The sequence below is a fragment of the Falco peregrinus genome, chromosome 3 (genome assembly GCF_023634155.1).
Source record: "Falco peregrinus isolate bFalPer1 chromosome 3, bFalPer1.pri, whole genome shotgun sequence".
Taxonomy (NCBI): Eukaryota; Metazoa; Chordata; class Aves; order Falconiformes; family Falconidae; genus Falco; species Falco peregrinus.
This window is the reverse complement of record NC_073723.1, coordinates 119,057,871-119,076,347: the sequence shown is the minus strand read 5'-3', so window position 1 is coordinate 119,076,347 and position 18,477 is coordinate 119,057,871. Positions and strand designations below refer to the sequence as shown.

Genomic DNA, 18,477 nt, shown 5'->3' with positions numbered 1-18,477 from the left:
TGACTTGTAAGCAAATCACTTTCCAAAGCTAAAAGTACAAAGAATAAAGAGAAGAACATACGTTTTCACGCCTGATATCTTACCTGGAAGAGGAGACATTACTTGTTACAGGTGAAATACGTCCAGAGAAGCCCGACTGCCACGTGCACAAATTGCTTCAAAAGCTGACCATGAAGAACAAGCAGTCCTCCTGCTGCGAGTTGTGGGGGCACCCAGCACGCTCCCTGGTCTCTGCGTGATCATCACACGTCGGATTCCAGCAGCTGAACTCCCTGCATACGCCGCTCCTTGCGGCGGACACAGCCTGCAGAGGAAAAGGGCCTCTCCAGCAAACCTCCCTGCGACGCACAGTGTCGACGCTTCCCACTCGCCCTGCTGTTCACACTCGCTCACTCCCGGGGGGTTACAAACTCAGCTCCCCTTACGGCTCATGGGCAAGAGCAGCCACCTGAAAGTAGTTTTTACAGCAGATGTCCAGTACTAAAACTCACCCCAAATGAAGCAGGAGCCTCGGCCACATGCAAGATGTCTCCAACCAGCACCAAACTACTTTTGTTCTGCTTCCTACAGAATGATTTTAAGAAGCCGTAACAAAGTAGTTTCAGGTTGAGTCTTAGACGTGAAGCATTGGGGTGGGGAGAAATAGCCCAGAGGTTTTCGTACAGCTCCCTTTGTCATTGAGTATGGAAGCACAACTTCATGGCTTGAATGAAAACACAGGAGCAGTAGCTAATTAACAAAGATAACCAAGTCATTTTATTTCTTTCCACGGAAGTCAGAGCTAAATGTTTTAGTACACATTTAAATTCTGGCCTAAAATGAGCTGTATTTTTCAAACGGGAGCTCTTCTGCTCTTCACAAGTTTCAAAGATTTAAAATTATAAAGATGCTTTAAAAGAAAAAATATCTTCTTTTAAATAGTTCCATGAATATGTTCACACCTCTGGCAGAATGATGTGAAAAACCTGACCCTTTACATCTCAGATCGGCAGCACAAGACATAAATACACAATAGACCAAAATTCCTCATGTTCTCAGGACAAGAATTCATTTATACAAGGAAAACCCATTAAAACATCACACAGAAGACCGGCACTCGAAGGAAGTAGACTACAGGAAAACTGGAAGGACCTATGGCAGCCAGATTTTCCACACGTGCACGCAGCCTGACACACACAACAACCATGTGCTGATACCAAACGGGAGTGAGCTCCACTTCAGCAGAACAGTCACTTCCCAGTGTCACAAGAAATACTGGAGAAATAATAGAGAATTACATTGTCACATTCAAATTTATAAGCGTTTCCATATGATGACTGCTTGCCTTTTTCTTTTTGTTTCAATTATTTCAAGCTTCCAATCCTTTTTAGGCATGCCATACCCAAGCTGTTACATGTTTTTTTTCACCAGCTCCACTGGGCAAAGGTTTTAGATGTGAAACTCTGGAACAACACAGCTTTGCTAGAATGTCCTTGGCCACAAGTACCAGCTTCAAATGCACAAATTCTTTTAAAGTTCGATAAATTCTCCCCCAATTAACCTACCTATCCCTTTATTTTCTGATGATTCTTACCAAGTACAGAGTTTTAAAACTGTGAGAAGTAACTCCTACTTCCTGGTGGAGTCATTTTTGTCACTGACTGCAGCAGAATCAGGAATTCAATCCTTGGTTTCACAGCTATGTCCACCCAGATTTAAACACCAGTCTCGCTCAGCGCTCTGGGCATACATAGGGCAGCATTAAAAACGCAGGATGCACAGACCAGGAACAAAGGAATATCTTAGAGTAGTGGCAGCAGCGTGAAAGCCAGCTGTGTAAGAGAACACAAGATGCAATAGATCATGACGGTGCCAGGTGGATGGCAGAGCAAGGCACACCAAAGGAGCAGCAGTCACACCTTCTTCCAGCAGTTACAGTGAGCCAACCGGAATTCTGTCTGCGTGACCACAGGTATTTCTCACAATTGCAAAAAAGCTGAACAAAAATGCAGTTACTAGCAATGCAAAGAAACCCCTTCTCCCGTCTCTGGCACCTCCCGTTCTGCCTGTAAGGAAGCAAACCCCGCTGGGAGGTGCACCCTCCACACTCCACCGCGCAGGTGGTGACCCATGCCACCATGCTGGACATCCTGCAGGCTCTCCAGGGATGTGCCTCTCTGATGATGCCCATTTACATCCCTTAGCTGGTCAGCCGAGTGTGAACTGGTGTTTACGAGGGGTGTGCAGCCTAACAAAGCCACTGCGGGACAGGCACTAACAACCGAAACAAAGGCTGCAGCACACAGTAGTAGAGGACAACAGCGAGAAAGTCAGTGGATTCACACACCCACCTAGTAACTGTAATGACAGAATGGCGTAATGGCAGACAAAGCAAAAAGCAGAAATCTTATGGAAAACTAGATGCTCCTGTACACTTCAGAGGAGATGCACCCACTGTCCAAGGTGCCACATGCAGCCACTTCCCAGGTGAACTGTAACTGAAGGGTATGTCCCCTCTCTTCCAAACCAGCTTGTACTTCCAGCTCTCAACTCACAGCAGCAGGCGTCCTACCCAGGCGGAGGCTCACCGGTGTCTGCAGTGGCGCGGATCCACCACCAGATTTCGGACCAGAAAAGCAGAGGTGTCCACCTGCTTCGCCTTCAGAAAAGACACTCCCCTTGGAGCTCAGAGCCGCTGGCAGTAGAGTTCATACAAGCTATTTGCCAGCTTCTGTGTCTCTTGAAAAGCTTCACAGCTCTGCTCCCAGCTTGCGGGAATCTGTTCCTCCCCATAATAAGCCCCTGCAATGGCTCCTGCCATGGTAGCAATGGTATCTGTGTCTCCACCCAGAGAGATACAGTAGATGATGGTTCTCTGCAGGTTGCTGTAGTGATCAGGAATGTCTGGGTCGGCTTCCATACAGCGCAAGAAAGAGTAAATTGCAGTAGGGACAGACCGCAAAGCAGCAATGCCATTGCCTGTTAACGAAACCAATCACCTTCAGTGCAGAACACCTGCGTCTTCCTTCCTGCAGATGTACCTTCTCCCTTCTAACTGCAACTTCCTATTGCCAGATACTCTCAATACCGGTATTGCTGATTTTAGCATGACAAGGTGCAAAGGTTTGCATCTCAGAAGTCTCCCCACAGTTCCCCCAGCACTACTCACATCATAGAGACCAACTCCCAGCTACACCAGTACAGTCTGGCAACACACATCTACCCATTCCCATCCAACATGAAGATCTGAGAGCCATTAAGAGATCTCAGAATATGCATGGTAAGTTTTTCTTAGCAAGACATTTTTTTCCCCACCAATACAGAGAGGGCGTAACTGAGTCAAGACTCAGAGAACTACTGACTGGTGAGCACAGGCAGCCTTTCCAGCACATTCTGTGCCTGACAGACAGCAGAAGCCAAAGTGGCAGCCTGAAGGAGGACACATCAACCAGACTTGCTGAGCTAGTCCCGTGTCCAGCTCTTTCCTAATACTTGTACTAAGAAAGGTACCTACCCAATTCAAACAATACATCTGCTTTAGGAACACTGCTGAGCTCCAAAAATTCCTTTATTTTCTTTAGACGCCTTGAAAACGGTAAATCCTCAAATCCCAGCCTGGAAACAAAAAGCACAATGAAGGAAAGAGAATGCGAAGAGCCAGACCAAACTGTACAAGGCAGGTAGCGCTCCTCATGGCTACTTACGCTCGAGCGTCAGTAAGAGACTTATCATCTGCCTCTACATCTTCCATGTGGCTAATGAGCTGCTCCAGGAAGGTCTCCTTGCTGAGCTCTCCCTGCAGGGCGAGATGCACGGCCAGGGCCTGCAGGATGGCCCCGTTGTAGCCCAGGGAGTTGGAATGGGTTAACTCAGCACTCAGCTTCGCAAACTGCGAATGAAAAACACACCATTAGCAAACCTACCTGAGAGATCACAGTGAGACTGGCCTGACAGCAGGGACTCCCCAGAGGAGCCAAGAACGGTACCTTCTTAACATCCTGGACATCAGAATACACGAGCGAGATGCCTGCCACCCTCATGGCACCGCCATTGCCATAGGAGCCTTTCCCGTTAAACTGGGTTCTTGCTGGTTCAAACACATCATTGCACTTGGGGCTCAGGAGCTTCTTGAAGACATTGACAACAGCCATCCCATAGCCCCTGTTGGGTTCCTTCTTGTACTCCTCAGCAAACCTGGCACGGACAAGAGAGCAGCAGTTACACAGGTGAGAAAAAATAGAGGGGATATTTGGTCTGTTACTCAAGTTTGTAAAAAGGTTGTATAAAGCCACTTGATAAAATGAATTAATAACACACAGGTAATTCAGTGACAGTCAGGGTTCAAGTGATTCAGTTCTGCAGGGAAAAAATTCTGAGTCCCAAAAATTGGTGCAAAAGGAGGAAAGGGTGTATAAACATCACCTTTCACAACCCACTTGTTTCCCTCTCAACTTTGCCTTGAAATAGAAGCAAACTGGAAACATTTCCGTGGGTCATAACCACAAGGAAAGTCTTTTGTTCGAGTTCAATGGAAGAGTTTTATAAACAAATAAATGTCCTCCCTTAAGTGGAACCAAATGCTACCAGGGCTGTGGATTCAAAAGGGAAACGGATCATAAACAAACTGAAGCTGACTTCACTAATATTCACTAACTAAATTAAGAGAAGTACAAACATAAATAGCAACAAATAAACATGAAAGGAAACGCTTCCAAAATTTCTAAGCACCCTCTTCCACAGAGGTGAATATACCTACATGGCTGTGATACAGCATGTCCCATCCTGCTTCATTTCTAAGCAAACTCTGAACTCACGCTAAAACTAGCACTGCTACATGTTCCAGAACAGTGCAAAACACACAATAAATTACAGGATTGACCCTCACTTTTCTAATTTTTTGCCTCCACAAATTAACAACGATTTTCCCTTGCCCCTGTCCCCTTTTCACTGAAAATTACAGTGATTGCTTAATCTTAAGGAAGTTTTGCTTTCACTAGTAAAGGTCAACACTCTGGCCTCTGAAGCTGGCTGCTGTCCTTACCTCTTTGCCATATCAACTTCATCAAACTCTTGCTTGGCTAGCAGGGACTGCACCACTGACCTGCTCATGGCTGTGTCGTCTGTGTACGAAAGTGTTTCTAAAACAGAAAGTCAAAACATAATGTGACCATTCATGAACAAACTCTCCTCCTGTCCTTCTCCACCGTCAGCACTTCCCTGCTCTCCAAGGCCTAATTATCTGTATAGCTGGAGTTCAAACATGAACGAAGTTCCCCAGCACTTGTCACTAGCCACAGTCATCAGAGTAAGACATTGAGCAAGAGAGATGCATCCACAGCACGCATGAGGCAGAATGCATTTCAAGATTAAGAAGAGCCAAGCAAAAGCGTTTGATAACCAGAGGCACATACAGACAAGCAAGACAAATCTCTTTCTCAAGGAGTTTACAGCATACGCTGATGAGCAGAGAAGAGAAAGCACAGTCATGTTTCTGGACAAGACTGCAAGTGAATCGTGTGCCTTTAGGGTTCTGCTGGAAGGGTTTACAGGGCTTGCTGCACAGCTTGGAACCCCAAAGCGAATCCATCATCAATTGCTAAGAGTTAAATAATCATTCTTGGGCTTCTCTTCCTCTATTCCTTATCTTTTGGTACAGCCGCTCCGTGCCGACACCCCTGCACTGCAACACCCTGGCTTCGCTCCAGCATGAGCGGCACAGGCTGAGCACAGCAAACCACAGGTCCCTCCACAGCAGCCACGGGCACAGCACCCCAGGAACGGCCCTGGGGGAGCCAGAAGCTGGACACCGCTTCAGCAAGGTCACCCTCACCCGGGTGGGGGGCTCAGAGCAGGGCTGGGGGCTGCTAGGGGTGTCCCAGGGGGGTGCCCTGCGCTGAGGTGAGGGGCAGCAGCGCAAAGCCTGATCCTGGGGGGGTCAGGGGGGTGCTGGGCTCTAATCTGTGGGGTGCTGGGAGCCGGGCCCGGGGCGGTGGGTACGGGGAAGGGGGATGTGCTCCGGGAGGCCCGACCCCCGCCGTCCCGCTCCTGGGGTTTCCCGCCCACCTCTGCGGGCGCTGCCGGCCGGTTCCTCGGGCGGCCCGGGCGCCGGTTCCAGGCCTCGGAGGAAGCGGAGGAGGTCGGGCAGCTTCACGACGCTTCTACCTTCGAAGACGGCGCCTAGGCAGTCACCCAACAACGCCCCGGCTAAACAACCGCGGAACCGGGAGGGTCCTGGCCGAGGCCGCGCCACCGGCCGCCCCGGGCCTGAGCCCGAACCCGCCGCCGCCGCCATCTTCTCCCGGGCAGCCGCCGCCGCTCTCCTCCGGGCCGCCAGGGGGCGCTGGCCGCGGCCGCAGCCGCGGCCAGCGCCCCCTGGCGGCCCGGAGGAGAGCGGCGGCGGCTGCCCGGGAGATGCAATTAGGAGCCAGCCGCCTTATTTCCCAATTAACATTCCTCATTATCGAAATTTAATCCGAGAGCCTAGAGGCACATCCAGGCTGCTTTACACCGCGCGCAGTTACTGAGCATCACCTCCCACCTGAGGGATGAAGAGCAGGTCCTGGCGGCACAGGGCAGGTTGGCACGGCCACAATCTTCCCCGGGAAGAGCGCACAGGGCGTTGGGAGCGTGCCTGGAATAGAAACAATAAAACCGGCAGAATGCAAGCACTGCAATTCGATTTGAATAAATCCAGGGCTCCAAGAGCCAGAGAACGGACTCCAGCCCTTGCTTTTGTAGCGGCGTTAGCTCCGCAGGGCTAGCAGGCCAGGGGAAATCCCAAGCCAAACCGGAATCGTTAAGGCGAGGGGATCGGAGTCGGTACCCTCACCGAGCAGACCTGGCCCGCTGCCACCGTTACACAGTCCCTTTTCAGAGCGCTGCCTCACGCTTTAAAAAGACTTAAAAAACGCTAAAAGAACCCAGATGGCTTCAATCACCAGGAAAACACTTCCAACGTTGTCAGATGACAACTGCTCTTGGGGACAGACTCTTTATTGTTTATAACGCTCTGTGGAGTGCAAAGAGGCTATAAACATCATACGAGGGGACAGACAGTTACATAACAAAGGAGGAGGAGGGAGGAGAATTACATTAGCCTAACAGGACACAGATGTCCGCTTTCCTTGCTACAGATCTGAGTCACTGGTAGCTTTCTCTTCAGCCTGGCTGGTTGCACAACACTCCCCGGCGCGCTAAGCCAAGTCCAGCTGCCCGGTGTTCAGCGGGGAGAGCGCGTGGTTTGCAGTCCGGTTAAATATGTTGACCTCTGGCACTAATTTCTCAGCAGGGACCACGAGCTTTCTCCGGCTGTCCATGCACTTGTTGTCCAGCACCAGGGAACTGGCTTTGTAGCCGCTATCTGTCTGAATGCGGTGAAGTTGTCTGTAAAGAGCGTCCAAGGCATCCCTGGGAACAAGCAGAAGCAAGAGGAGTTGGGTTCAACACGGCATTCACTTCCCAAGTTGGACAGGAAACCCCCAACTTCCCACTTTCTGGCAGCAGAAATATCTGTGCAGCATTTGCCTTTGTACAAAGAACGAATGCATCAGGTGTTTCTTGGTGCCCAGCAGCAGCATTCTTTGGGTCTGTGAATAGCGAGCCCGCACGCTGCTCCTGGAGTGCAGCACAGAGATGTGTGCCTCGGGATGTGCGCCCACACCAGCCCAGAGCAGCACTTTATTTCTTCCTTTACTTTTCACCCCTTTCCCCACCCCCCCTTTTTCAAAACTCTCTGTGCCCAGCTGAAGTCTGAATCAAGCAGGGACTGTGGGAACCCCATTCGCCCTCCCACCACACAGCCCTCTCGTGCCTCGCTGGACCCCGCTGCCTGGTCCAGCTGCCCACCAAGCCCAGAGACTTGTTTCCACTCCTGATCTGAACAGACTCAAACTCCAAAACGCAGCTTCTGGAAGTGTGCCAGCTCCAGGACTGCACACCGCCATGTCCCTCACACGGGCAACGTGGGGCTGCTGCTCTGCCCCAGAACACAGGAGACTTACCATGCCTCTGCTAGCTTCTGCCTGAGTGCACGGATCGTTCCCTCCAGCTGGTGGACTGCGGCTGTCAGCCCGTTCTGTGCCTGCGAGGTGGGGAGGGAGAAGGCGACAGCAGTTAACAGGGCTGAAGTGGCGGTGCACAAACACCACAGGTCCCCTTTGTCGTGGTTTAAGCCCAGCTGGCAACTAAGTCCCACGCAGCTGCTTGCTCACTCCCCCCCTGGCCCCAGCAGGATGGGGAGGAGAACTGGAAAACAGGTAAAACTCATGGGTTGAGATAAGAACAAATTATTATAATTTCAACTATTAAAAACAACAATTGTAACAAAGCGAGAGGAATAAAACCCAAGGGAAAAATTCAAGCGATGTTTGAGCACAATTGGTCACCCCTTGCTAACCGATGCCCAGCCAGTTCCCACACAGCCACCAGCAGCCCCCCGCCAACACCCCCTCACCCAGCTCCTATACTGGGTGTGATGCTCTATGGTATGGAATATCCCTTTGGCTATTTGGGTCAGCTGTTCTGGCTCGGCTCCCTCCTGGCTTCTTGTGCACCTGCTCGCTGGCAGAGCACAGAGAACTGAAAACTCCTTGATTTAGAGTAAGCACGACTTAGCAACAACTAAAACATCAGTGTATTATCAACATTATTTTCATACTAAGTCCAACACACAGCACTGTACCAGCTACTGAGAAGAAAATTAACTCTATCCCAGCCAAAACCAGGGCACCTTTCTAGCCCAGCTACAACAGTAATTCCTTGCTTCGCTAGGTGACTGTAGGATCCATTGCTCAGCCCCTCTGTAGTTTTCTCCAAAATGATCCACGTTTTTCAGACCCACTGGTCAATTCTCCCCAGTTCCTCCCAGCAGGAAGCGTGCCAGGCGGGGTGGGTACCTGATCCCAACAGAGCTCCATAGTGGGCCGACACGTGCGGGTCTCCAGGCGGGTGTGTGCCACTTTCAGATCTTGCATTTTCCTCCGAAGATCTTCCTCCAAATGTCGGATGTCCTCCTCCATCTCAGCAATTTCCTCCAAGGTCTAAGGATAAAGACACGTATTACAAGGAACATCCAGGGATACAGACTGGAAAACAGCCCCCCCCATGCATCTTGGGGTTTTAGTGTGCTGGGAAAGGATTTTAAACAAGGGCTGGTGGGCTTCCGAGTACTGAACCCCTTTGCTCACAGATCAGGCTTTTCACACAGATCAGGTATGGTGCTGCTGGTGTTTTATGGCCACAGCGGTTGAGACCAGGGCTGAAATAAAAAGGCCAAAACCTGGTCCTGCTGCTGAGAAATGCCAGAGCAGCAACTGTGATAGCAGAAGGAGGTAGGATGTTGCAGGGATCATACGTGTGCCACTTCACAGCTCTCATGTGGAAACCAGGCTCAGGCCAAGTAGCTTTCCAGACAGCAAACAGCCTTTTGGATTCAATTCCCACCCAAGGTTGTGATCAATAACCAAAGAAGCAACATTACATTCTGCTCCTGCCATTTCAGTTCATCACAGGCGCTTTCCAGGTCTCTAATCCTCTTGCGCAAGGCAAACTCCGTAGCTACACGCTGAGCCTCCAGCTCGTTGTTTGTCTGAACAGAGAACAGGCTCCAGTCACATACATCTAGAAGGTATCTCCCTCCCAGCTGCTGCCTCTGAGGTTGGGACAAGCCTATGAACAAAACCAGCCGGGTTCTGGCAGCTGCCACACGTGTGCAGGTCACGCAGCCCCCTGTAGCCAAAAGGCAGGGAACGGTAGCCAGTTATGTGTCTTCCTGGTTGCCGAGATGGCTGCAGACTCTTGCAGCACGATCAGGCTCCTCTTTTAAACCAGGAGGGCAGCTGCTCTCAGAGCGGCCCGTGGGCCAATGCTGTCTTTCCAAAGGCTCCCTTCCCCTGCACACACCACATGCCAGCCCATTCTCCCACACTGGATCCAGAATTTCTGTGCCAGCGATTCACAGCCAAGGGACTCCTTTACCTGCGCAATGGCAAGCACTGTGGCTTCCCGGAGCTCAGTTGAGGCTTTCATTTCTGCCTCAGCACGCTCCTTGTTGCATCGGCTATTCTGTTCCCACTCATCAAGTGCAGTTGATCTATGAACAAATCAGCAGTTATGAAAATAAGTTGAGTGTTTGCAAGGCAGTTCAAAAGGAACCACCTGCTGCAGGCCAAGAAGGCTTTGTGCAGTACAAAACCATTCAGGAGGTCACACCCTGTCTGATCTTGCTGCACCAGCTGGAGATTGCTACCCCGTGGCTCCTGCACCGAGCCCACATCTGCTCAAGCTGGGGACACATCCAAACCGTGCTATGAAATGCCAAGCATGTGAAAATGCGCAGCAACTCTCCCGTAAGCTGTGCCAAAGGCCGATACCACACTACTTACTGAGTGTCACCTACAGCCAAGCACAGGGGAGGCAGGGCAGTTAGCTTCTCTATTTTTGTGGTGATAATTTAGATAACTGCCAAAAGTCTGTGGCTTCATAATTCAAAGAGCCACAACAAATCCCAGAAGCCAGCTCCTGTTCTGAGCTCTCTCCAAAGCTGCACCCATACAGCATGGAAGGAAAAAAGCATCCCAGGGCTCTTACAAGCACCAGCACGGATTTGGCCACATAAAGGCAGGCTCTTTCCTTACCCATCCGGGACCCGTGTTGGGTTGACCTTGAAGGAGATGTTGGGGGAGTTTACACTAAGCGATAAGCACATGCGATCTATTTCCAGTGCTTCCATCTTGCGCCGGTGGTCAGAACTCAGCTGCTGGCGAGCTTCCTGTAAGAGGCTGCAGAAAGCAGGGTTGGAGTCAGCAGCAAGGACGCAGAGGAGACAGGCAGCTCACAATTTCCAAAGCTTTCAACACCACATCAGTCACCTTTTCAAAATGAGTTATGAGGTCCTGCACTCCCAGTGAGCCAGGCCCAACGTCATAAAGAAGCATGCCTGCTTTACTGCCTGCCTGGCTCCCCTGTGCTCTGCTCTGGCATCGCACTGGTGAACTGAGCCGCCCACCCTCCCGCAGCAGGGTAGTGACCCACAAAAGATGAGGGCCCAGAAGCTTTAACACCTCCAGGTCACCGATTCATGAACCAAGGCATGTGGCACAAGATACCTATCTGGGCCAAAATTTTCCGAGGATGCTTATGAAGTCTCCCTTGACATGCTCTCCCCTACAAACCCCCAGACCCCACAGACCTTGGCAATAATCAGCAAAGGCTCCTCTGAGTGGGTCACTGGTTCCCGGCCTCCTTGCCCATCTCAGTGTGGCATCAGAGGCACATTAAACTGCTGGGGCCAAGCAAGGAGGGCAGAGGCCAGTCAACAGCTTTGTCATTTGCCTCACCAGAGCTGTTGGAAGGCTTCATTCACTCTCTGCTGCAGTTCTCTCTTGGCTTTGTCTATCACCTTCACCTCCTTTTGCAGCTCCTCCTCCACAGGGTCCCTCACCACATCGATGGCACGACGGCTCTCACGGAGTGTCAGGCACTCAATGGAAACATCCAAAGGCAAGTTCTTTGCCTGGAGGGCACGTTCTGCTGCTTCCTTCACCTGGAAGAAGCAGCCAGCTGGGTGTGTGGGGAGTCTCTTTCAGGGATGAGAGGAAGAAAGGAAGGGGAAACTACCGACACCCTCATTAGGAGGGCTTCGCAGTGGCTGTCTTTGCAGTTCTGAAACCTTTTAGCAAGTTTGGAATGAAAATTATGAGAGCTAAACACATTAGTCCCCTACATCTGCTATTTGCATTGGGAATCGCACCTTGCTGGGGCCTAGTGACTCCAGGAGCAGCAGCCTTTGCATCTAGAACTAAAAGAATCAGAGATCCCACTGCTATTCTCTATTTAAAATCAAACCGTTTTGGATTATGGTGTTCACATATTTCTCATTACCCTTCAGAGCTTCAAGAAAACACACACACACCCCGAAACAACAAAAAACAACCTAAAACCCAAACATAAGCATGCAATGCAGAGCTCCATAAAATGGCTTGGCTTAGCGAAGAACACAGTGGTTTGTTTTCCAGGAAGTCATTTCATCAGGTACAGATCTCAGTATATCTGTGATAAGCCCCCCTTGAATTCCATATGGGCTTGCCCATTGCAGAAGACAAGCCTCAATTATTTAACATCCTATGTTGAGAGTGTAAGTTGATTTCCAGCCATCTGTCCTCCCAACGTACTTTGGCTAAGGCATCGATTTCTGCATCTATATCTGCAAGGCTTTTGTCCAGGGTCTCTTTCCATCTGTTCACGCTGCTGATACGTTCAGCCAGGCGGGTTTGGTTGTCATGCTCATCCCATTTAGCCTGGAATTAGAGGAAAAACACCATTACTCTTTTTTAAATTGCCATTGTGAATCTTGCTGAAGCTCTTCACCATTTTCAGGACTGACTGACCCCTCACAGGACTGCCATTTGGTCTAATGGTCATCTATACCAACGGAGAGCACAGAAAACACCACAAGTTGCAACGGGTGTGAGAATCACGCCCAGGGATTTCACGACAGTACCCATGCATCATTGCTCATGGGTTTACAAGAGGTAAATTTACATATTTAGCAGGTTCTGTAGGGGTAAAGCCTTCTCCTATTCCCTCATCCATACACCGAAGTCTAGACACTCTCCCATACAAACCTGGGAGCAGCCAACCCACCACAGAAGACCCACCTGGTTGTTGATTTCATTGCGGAGAGCTCGGGCTTCCTGCCGGACTTGGTGGGAAGCAGAACGCTGGCGTTCAGCATCAGCTGAGATGAGATGGGAGTTGGTGTGCCAGTCTAGCAAAGTGAACCGCTGTCCTGGCTTTACACTCAGCGTGGCCATTTTGCTAACAGGTGACTAAAAGGGAACAGAAGATTTTTGTGTTTATTCATAGAAATAGACCAAAAATGCAGATGCATCCACAAACCGGAAAGCTCTTCAAGAGAAAAGCAGCAGCAAGCTGTAACCTGGCATCTCGCCTAATGCAGACATGTCCGCACAACAGGGGAAGCACATGAGCAGGTGATCAGAGCCACCCTCTGCCCCCAGGCCAGGAGGAAAGCCCTGTCCACCTGTCTCTAGCTGGAGAACAATGCTATTTGCAGAGAGACAAGGAGCTGCTCACAGCACCATCTCCCACATAGTATTTATTGAACTTAGACAAAACGGCTGATCACGTTACTGATTCTGCTTTTGTTACAGCTGTGTAAGCTCAGCCCAGGGTTGCAGTCCCAGGGGACTTGAAGGCTTTGCAGGACCAGTACAGTTTGCAGCCATCTTCCTTGCTACCCAGCACATCCCTGCAGAACTGGCAGGAATTGCAGAGATGACTCAACAGGATCAGAGCAGCTCCTGAGGAGACTGCAGGTCCCCAAACACCCACAGGCAGGTGGAGTTCTGGGGCAGACAAACTCCCTGGCTCCAGTATACCCCATGCCTGTCTCCCAGTCCTCCTCCTCGAGCACAGCCATCTGTACTGAAGCCCAAGGGGGAAGAGAAGCCAGGGCACACCTAAAGGAAGCGCTGCAGGCAGGACTTGGGGCTGCAGAGCCAGACAGAAGGCACAAAGGGCACAGGGGCCCAACACGCAGGGAGAAGGGGGGACCAGGGAAGGGGCCCTCACCCTGGCTGGGCACAGGCAGCCCTGAGCAGCATGCCTCAGCTCCTTTGTGCCGGGACCCTGCTGCTCCCTCGGGGCCAACCCTGCTCCCAGCTCCCTCTCCTCACCGCGCCTCGGGGCCGGCCCCGGCCCCGGTCCCCCTCACCGCGCCTCGGGGCCGGCCCCGGCCCCGGTCCCCCTCACCGCGCCTCGGGGCCGGCCCCGGCCCCGGTCCCCCTCACCGCGCCTCGGGGCCGGCCCCGGCCCCGGTCCCCCTCACCGCGCCTCGGGGCCGGCCCCGGCCCCGGTCCCCCTCACCGCGCCTCGGGGCCGGCCCCGGCCCCGGTCCCCCTCACCGCGCCTCGGGGCCGGCCCCTGCCCCGGTCCCCCTCACCGCGCCTCGGGGCCGGCCCCTGCCCCGGTCCCCCTCACCGCGCCTCGGGGCCGGCCCGGTCCCGGTCCCCCCTCACCGCGCCTCGGGGCCGGCCCCTGCCCCGGTCCCCCCTCACCGCGCCTCGGGGCCGGCCCGGTCCCGGTCCCCCTCACCGCGCCTCGGGGCCGGCCCGGTCCCGGTCCCCCTCACCGCGCCTCGGGGCCGGCCCGGTCCCGGTCCCCCTCACCGCGCCTCGGGGCCGGCCCGGTCCCCGGTCCCCCTCACCGCCTCAGGGCCGGTGGCGCCGCGGGGCGTTGCGCGGCACGCGGCCCGTTGCTAGGCAGCGGTGGCGGCTGCGGCCTCCCCTGGCCCGGCCCGGCCGTCGCCGTTACAGCCGCCGGCACACCGCGAACAAAACCAGTTACTATTATTAATTATTAAAAAAAAAAACAAACTGAGAAGGCCACCCACAAGCTGGCAGGGAGTCAGCCCGTGCAGCGCTGCACCGGCACCCGCCAAGACCCACGCTCCCAACAGGCCAGGAGGGTTCAAACCCCCGTGCGCACCAAGTCCTTAAAAATAATAATAAATAGCAAAAGTGTGGCCTCTCCTCCAGACGCCGCCAGATCAGCACCTCCATCTCCATCCACTCCTGCCCGCAAGGCTTTGGGACTAAATTAAGATGATGCAAGTGTATACACAGACGTATATCTATAAAAAAAAAATAAAGTATCACGTATGCATTTCAAAAAAAAAAAGATTTATTTTTTCAAATGAATATGGTTCGTTTACAATACACCCAACTTGATGGTATCTAAAGCCAGCAGAGATCTGGTGACTGCTGTGTGTACTATACATCGTACAGAGGTTACAGATGCCTACGAGAGGGAATGAACAGTGAGAAGTTGACATTTTACTGTGCTGGAAAGAAAGCAACTCTTGCAACAGGTAGAAAATTTTGGCAAGAACAATTTTTTTTCTGGAAAGGGGAAAAAGGGGCAGAGGACACCGCTTCTGCTTAGCAAGTACATCTCAAAACACACCGACACATGGTTTCCCTCCCACCCCGCATGGTTGCAGCCCACATCCGCAATACAAATAGGCACACATGGTCAAGATGGTTAAGTAAAAATAAAGGCTTTTTACCAGTTCATTTGCCATCCGTCTACAATCTATTTGTGCAATGTCTCAAGTCACAGCTCTACAAATCCCTTTTGCTTTAACCACACACACAACACCCCCCCCAGTTACCTTCGCAGTGGGAACGGTAACACCGAAACAAGAGGGGAGCAGTTACCAGCGTCTGAGAAAGAGCAAGACATACACATTGAAGGGAATCTCAATCCACTGGACTGGTTTAGTAGAATTTTATTCTGAAAAGGAATCCTGAAACAGCACAATATTTTATTGTATCAATTTTAAACATATGGTATTAAATATGCAAAATTTATATGCACGACATTGCTTCCAGCAGTCTCTTAAACAAATACAGCTTGATCACTAGCAAGGTTTATGGCACACACCATGCCACCTGAGCCACCTTCTCCTGAAGATACTTTAATACCCATATTGGCTCATAACCAAATGCTACCAATTACCATAAAAGCTTTAAAGTAATACCTGCTGATAAACAATGGTCTTATTTATGATCAGACACCTCCAAGGCCACGTAAACAGCCTAGTTTTTCCCCACCACAAGCAACAACACTATTCATCCACCAACTGGCTACCTGGGGAAGCTTAACTGCTTACACCAAGGGAAGAAACAAGAATATAACAGACAGGAGGATCTGTACCCTGTGAGCCCAAAGTGTGTCACCCAACCTGCGAAACGCAGGATCTGTACACCAGTGTTGCTGGTGGTGGCAGTAGGGGCTGGGCAACAAGCCTGTAAAAAAAAAAATAAATCAGTATTTCAGACCAAAACCTTGTTCTGCCAACTCTATTGCTGTGCTGAGGCTAGCTTTTCAAAACTGCCTGCAAAAACAGACACAAAATGCAACTTTCTAGAAGCAGGTTTTTCTACAGGAAAACAAGGCTAAGCTGTCTCAAGGCTAGATTCAACACTGAAGATGCAGAAATGAGAACATCTCGCTGAAAAACAGAAATCAAGTCCAAAGAAAACTAAAAACTATAGCCACTGGAGGAAAGCGATGTACAAAACCCAAGTACCCAAAAGAAGCCATTCTTCACTGCAAAGTTGCCAGAAATCAGAAGACAAACGTCATTTCCAGCAGTCTTCCTCTCACCGAGGTTTTTTGGCATTCAATTTCCCGAACCACTGAAAGAGCCCTAGTCAAGTTTCCACTTTGCTGGCACACCATCAGGTTCAAAAACTTCCAAGAGATTCTTTAAATCTAGCATTGCTCCAGTAGGTATTACTTTGCTATTATGCCTGAGTGAACACTAACTGGCAAGGCATGGATTTTCTATCAAAGAAACTGGTTTTGAATATATTTAAGAGATTTGCAAGTGTAAGCATAATGAAAGTTTATTAGTAAGTATTTTAACAGCTAAGTTTTGCACACCTGTACTTAAATGGTTGTGGACTTGTGATTTATAGGCTAGTGCAGCCCTAAACTCAACATACAGTCATATTTTTCTGTGTTGCTAGATAGTATTACAGTAAGTATTAAGTTTCCAACTGCCAAATGTGTTTGAAAGACATATCATTCTCAGCAATAAAAAAAACCCAAACAACTTCCATTTAAATGAACTCGCCCTCTGACAGTCTGTTTTGCAACAAATGGATTATCTTAAAAGAAAGCAACAGGTAAACAACATGGGATCAATCCCAACAGCCTTCCTCAGGCAGAGCTGCGATGAGATGCAAGTAAAGAGCACGGGCTCACGTCAGAGACTGACTCCAAACAGAACTGTCAATCAAAGATGAAAATTTGCAAGAAGGTGCACAGAGGTCTGTATCAAGAAGTTAGCACTTCCACAATGTGGTTCATCCTCAGAACACCTAACAGCCAGCTCTTGTAAGGCGATGTGAATCATCATAAACATTTTCTAGACAGGGTGAAAAATGAGGCAGAATCGTTTACCCAAGGTCAGAGAGGGCACCCATTTCAGAGCCAGCGTTGATACCACAGTTCCTGGCTGGATAGCTCATCAATATCTCAAAACTGCATCAAATATAATTTATTTGAAGAAGCTCTTCCGTTTCAGACTGAAAATCCACTTTTTTAGCAGCTTTAAGTACAAACTAGCATCTAAGGACACAGGTGCCTAACTTTTGTGCAGCACACAGTCTACAACAGCCTTCCCTCTACTAGTATCTCGATATCAGAGGATGGGGGATCTTCTCTCCCCTTGTACCACACTTGGCTAACTCTCCAAACCCAAGAGACCATAAGATTTTGTTGGCAGACATCACGACCCTCAGCTGCTGGCAAACTGGTTCTTGAAGAATCCTGTGATGTTTAATCCCCACCTCCACATTCCTACCTAATCAGACCTCTGCACTGCTCCTGGACAACTTTCCTCGTGTCCTTACAGCCACCAAACGGGGTAGGGGGAAGAAGCAATGGAATGTATGGAAACCTGCAGGAGCACAGTGAAGACATCACTGGACAGGCAACATCCAAATAAGGGCAGAATTAATGATTCTCCTTACACAGAGAAACATATCAAGGTTAAATCTTATTTAAAAAATTGCAAGTCTACCAGGAAGTATGTTTATTTGATGACATCACTCTCCAGAAACGACTTATTTTAAAAGCTTCTCCTCTCTGGGCAGTTCCCATTCACAAGTAATTCAGGGCTCACTTTAAAGTAGTTCAACACAAAACCAACTCCAGTCTGACCAAGGACTTCAAGCTTTAAAGCAGGTCAAGAAAAATACTATCCATACTACCAATGCAAACACAAGTTTTTCCAGCTCTGTTCTTGATCAGAAAAAGGCACATGCTTGCTCTCAATGAGTTCAAGTCCGACACAAACAGTTCAAGACACCTAAGCTAATGTTTGACATTCCCATCAGCTTCCCTGAAGGGCTCAAGCTGACCACAGCTTACCTGCCATCCACCCAACTCCTACCCAGTCCTTTATTTCTACAGGCAGTTGCTTTCACCACCATCACACTACCACTGCCCTTCGCGTCCAGAGCTGATTCACCTTCCACACAGCTACAGCGTCCTCAACATTGCTAATTCTACATAGGCAGCGGAGGGTGAGCGATCCTGTGGAGGAAACAGGGAGGTAGGTAAGAGCTGAGGAAGAGCAGAGCAACTGTAGTGCTACAGCAAAATTAACTCTACAACTGCCTGCTGCTGTTTTCCTTGGTAGCCAGGCACACTTCAGTGCGAACCGCGTGAAAATTGCAACCAGACATCTACCAGAGCATCTACGTTTTACGGAGGGGTCAGATATTGCTCACAAAACCCCTTGGCTCCGTTGTTTCAAATAGCACCGATCTACTGGAACTTGTATCTATTTCAAACCAAGTAAGGTAGCTTCAAGGTTTAGATACAAAACACACAGTTTGATTTAACTATACAGCTGTTACAGGCACTGCCACCTGCTTCTCAGCACGGTCCTTTTAGGAGGTG

The 18,477-nt window shown here is 50.2% G+C and overlaps 4 protein-coding genes across 17 annotated transcripts in view; 1 reads left to right on the top strand and 3 right to left on the bottom strand.

The window, feature by feature from the left end:
* C3H1orf216 (chromosome 3 C1orf216 homolog) overlaps positions 1–18,477 on the top strand; it is a 203,513-nt gene that overhangs the window by 58,353 nt on the left and 126,683 nt on the right. The gene's annotated exons all lie outside the window — the stretch shown is intronic.
* On the bottom strand, positions 731–6,295 carry ADPRS (ADP-ribosylserine hydrolase). Its single transcript, XM_055798325.1, has 6 exons — positions 6,043–6,295; positions 5,021–5,117; positions 3,966–4,173; positions 3,684–3,868; positions 3,494–3,594; positions 731–2,958 (listed from the first exon to the last, which is right to left on the bottom strand). Exons 1-6 carry the CDS (start codon positions 6,269–6,271, stop codon positions 2,666–2,668), a joined length of 1,113 nt encoding a protein of 370 aa, XP_055654300.1. The 5' UTR covers positions 6,272–6,295; the 3' UTR covers positions 731–2,665.
* Positions 6,390–12,791, bottom strand: TEKT2 (tektin 2). Its single transcript, XM_027783027.2, has 9 exons — positions 12,636–12,791; positions 12,150–12,275; positions 11,316–11,521; positions 10,614–10,757; positions 9,955–10,069; positions 9,458–9,565; positions 8,874–9,017; positions 7,980–8,059; positions 6,390–7,386 (listed from the first exon to the last, which is right to left on the bottom strand). The coding sequence occupies exons 1-9, from the start codon at positions 12,789–12,791 to the stop codon at positions 7,173–7,175; spliced, it is 1,293 nt and encodes a 430-aa protein (XP_027638828.2). The 3' UTR covers positions 6,390–7,172.
* The window catches only part of AGO3 (argonaute RISC catalytic component 3), a 41,095-nt gene continuing 37,891 nt past the window's right edge, over positions 15,274–18,477 (bottom strand). For 8 of the 14 annotated variants that reach the window (XM_055798310.1, XM_055798312.1, XM_055798314.1 and 5 more), the window contains one exon: positions 15,274–18,108. The gene's annotated coding sequence lies outside the window, so the exon portion shown is untranslated. The remainder of the gene's footprint in view (positions 18,109–18,477) is intronic. The other 6 variants (XM_055798311.1, XM_055798319.1, XM_055798320.1 and 3 more) reach the window with 1 other exon arrangement.

Excerpts from the sequence above, each read along its gene's own strand:
- ADPRS (XM_055798325.1), bottom strand. The coding sequence starts at position 6,271 with ATGGCGGCGGCGGCGGGTTCGGGCTCAGGCCCGGGGCGGCCGGTGGCG. Across the intron at positions 3,595-3,683 it reads TCTCTTACTGACGCTCGAGC|GCTGGGATTTGAGGATTTAC; the intron begins GTAAGTAGCCAT and ends TTTTGTTTCCAG. Across the intron at positions 2,959-3,493 it reads AGATGTATTGTTTGAATTGG|GCAATGGCATTGCTGCTTTG; the intron begins GTAGGTACCTTT and ends TTTCGTTAACAG.
- TEKT2 (XM_027783027.2), bottom strand. The coding sequence starts at position 12,791 with ATGGCCACGCTGAGTGTAAAGCCAGGACAGCGGTTCACTTTGCTAGAC. Across the intron at positions 10,758-11,315 it reads GAAGCCTTCCAACAGCTCTG|CCTCTTACAGGAAGCTCGCC; the intron begins GTGAGGCAAATG and ends TGCTTTCTGCAG. Across the intron at positions 7,387-7,979 it reads CAGAAGCTAGCAGAGGCATG|GGATGCCTTGGACGCTCTTT; the intron begins GTAAGTCTCCTG and ends GCTTGTTCCCAG.